Source organism: Canis lupus, chromosome 18 (genome assembly GCF_011100685.1).
Source record: "Canis lupus familiaris isolate Mischka breed German Shepherd chromosome 18, alternate assembly UU_Cfam_GSD_1.0, whole genome shotgun sequence".
Taxonomy (NCBI): Eukaryota; Metazoa; Chordata; class Mammalia; order Carnivora; family Canidae; genus Canis; species Canis lupus.
The window spans coordinates 37,748,410-37,750,318 of NC_049239.1; the positions used below are offsets into that span (position 1 = coordinate 37,748,410).

Below are 1,909 nucleotides of genomic sequence, written 5' to 3' on the forward strand. Positions count from 1 at the left end.
CCTTCTTCTAATCAACAAGATGTATGGCATAGAGATTTTAAATAGTGCCAAAGAGATTATCATGGGCATACTTCCTCGAAGAAGAAACAGCTAGCAGGTGGCTGTGATGTTGACTTGGTGTTAATTGTTTATATGATTTTCCAGGAAATATCCACTCATAATAACAAGCACAATCTAACTGATCACAGGATTGTTTCTTTCCTTAATGCAGGTAGTAGGTCTATGGTTGCAGGAAAGAACAACACAATTGTGACGAAATTCATCCTCCTGGGATTTTCAGATCATCCTCAAATGAAGCTTTTCCTTTTCATGTTATTTCTGGGGATTTATCTCTTGACACTAGCCTGGAACCTGAGTCTCATTGTCCTCATCAGGATGGACTGCCACCTGCACACGCCCATGTACTTCTTCCTCAGTAACCTATCCTTCCTAGATATCTGCTATGTGTCCTCCACAACTCCCAAGATGCTCTCTGACATCATCACAGGGCAGAAAACCATTTCCTTTGTTGGCTGTGCCACTCAGTACTTTGTGTTCTGTGGAATGGGGCTGACTGAATGCTTTCTTTTGGCAGCCATGGCATATGACCGCTATGCTGCAATCTGCAACCCATTGCTCTACACAGCCCTCATTTCCCACACCCTTTGTTTAAAGATGGTGGTTGGTGCCTATGCAGGTGGATTCCTCAGTTCTTTGATTGAAACATACTCTGTCTACAAGCATGATTTCTGTGGGCCCAACATGATTGACCACTTCTTCTGTGACCTTCCTCCCGTTCTGGTTCTATCATGCTCTGATACCTTTACCAGCCAGGTGGTGAACTTCATTGTGGGTGTTGTTGTTGGAATGGTGTCTGTCCTTGTGATCCTCATCTCTTATGGTTATATTGTTGCTGCTGTCCTAAAGACCAGCTCAGCTAAAGGTAGGACCAAAGCCTTCAGCACCTGTGCCTCTCACCTGACTTCTGTGACTCTTTTCTATGGTTCTGGTCTCTTTATGTACATGCGACCTAGTTCTAGCTACTCCCTAAACCGGGACAAGGTGGTGTCCATATTCTATGCTCTGGTGATCCCTATGGTGAATCCTATCATCTACAGTTTTAGGAATAAGGAGATTAAAAATGCCATGAAGAAAGCTATGCAGAAGGATCACGTGCTTTCTCACGGGCCTTTGTTTTTCTGATCCTGAGGTAATGTTTACAAAGAGGCTGTGAGATGGGTCAGTTGTGCAGATTTTCATGCAGTTTTGGACTGGTTGATCTACACAATGATTTGTGTTGACTAGACTTTTCTCCCCTTTCCAATAGTCCCCTAACTAGTTTACTTATTGGTCATCTAGAAAACAGTTTGGCTATTATTGGTTTCTAGAATGAATAGCATTGCATATACTGAGATTATAAATGCTCAACTTAGCAGAAAACTTCACCATGACAAAGACTGAATGACCAGGAACAATAAAGTAGAGTTTTGTCTGTAGGAAGAAAACATTGAAAAAAAAAGTTAGCCTAGCATTCAGGATAGTGATTTTTAAGATAGGTAGGAATATATAGCATAATAACCTGAGGAGGGGACACTTTTTCCCTTTATGAAGTTCTAATATGGCACATGAGCACCACAAGGCAGATACCCTCTCTTATTTGGAAATCTAACTCTTAGTGAGCCACTGTGACTGATGAGGGGAGAGTACTGACTCTTTAAATATGGTAGGGCAAGAAAGAGATAAAAAACTTCTGATTAGGGCCTTAATGACTAAACAATCTTATGGCTAATTCAATCAGCTACACAAAAGAGTCACTACAATGATTTAAATAAAGCCAGGAATTTGTCATTTAATCTGAAGTAACTGCTCTCTAGTCAATACTCAAAGTTTCTCAGGAATCTATAGAAGAGGAGTGTATCTTCATTTGGGG

At 41.1% G+C, this 1,909-nt stretch overlaps 1 protein-coding gene across 1 annotated transcript; it reads left to right on the forward strand.

Annotated features, from left to right (window-relative positions):
- Positions 1-222: 222 nt before the first annotated feature.
- OR5A2 (olfactory receptor family 5 subfamily A member 2) lies at positions 223-1,182 on the forward strand. Its single transcript, XM_038564467.1, has one exon. The coding sequence runs from the start codon at positions 223-225 to the stop codon at positions 1,180-1,182; it is 960 nt and encodes a 319-aa protein (XP_038420395.1).
- Positions 1,183-1,909: the final 727 nt, after the last annotated feature.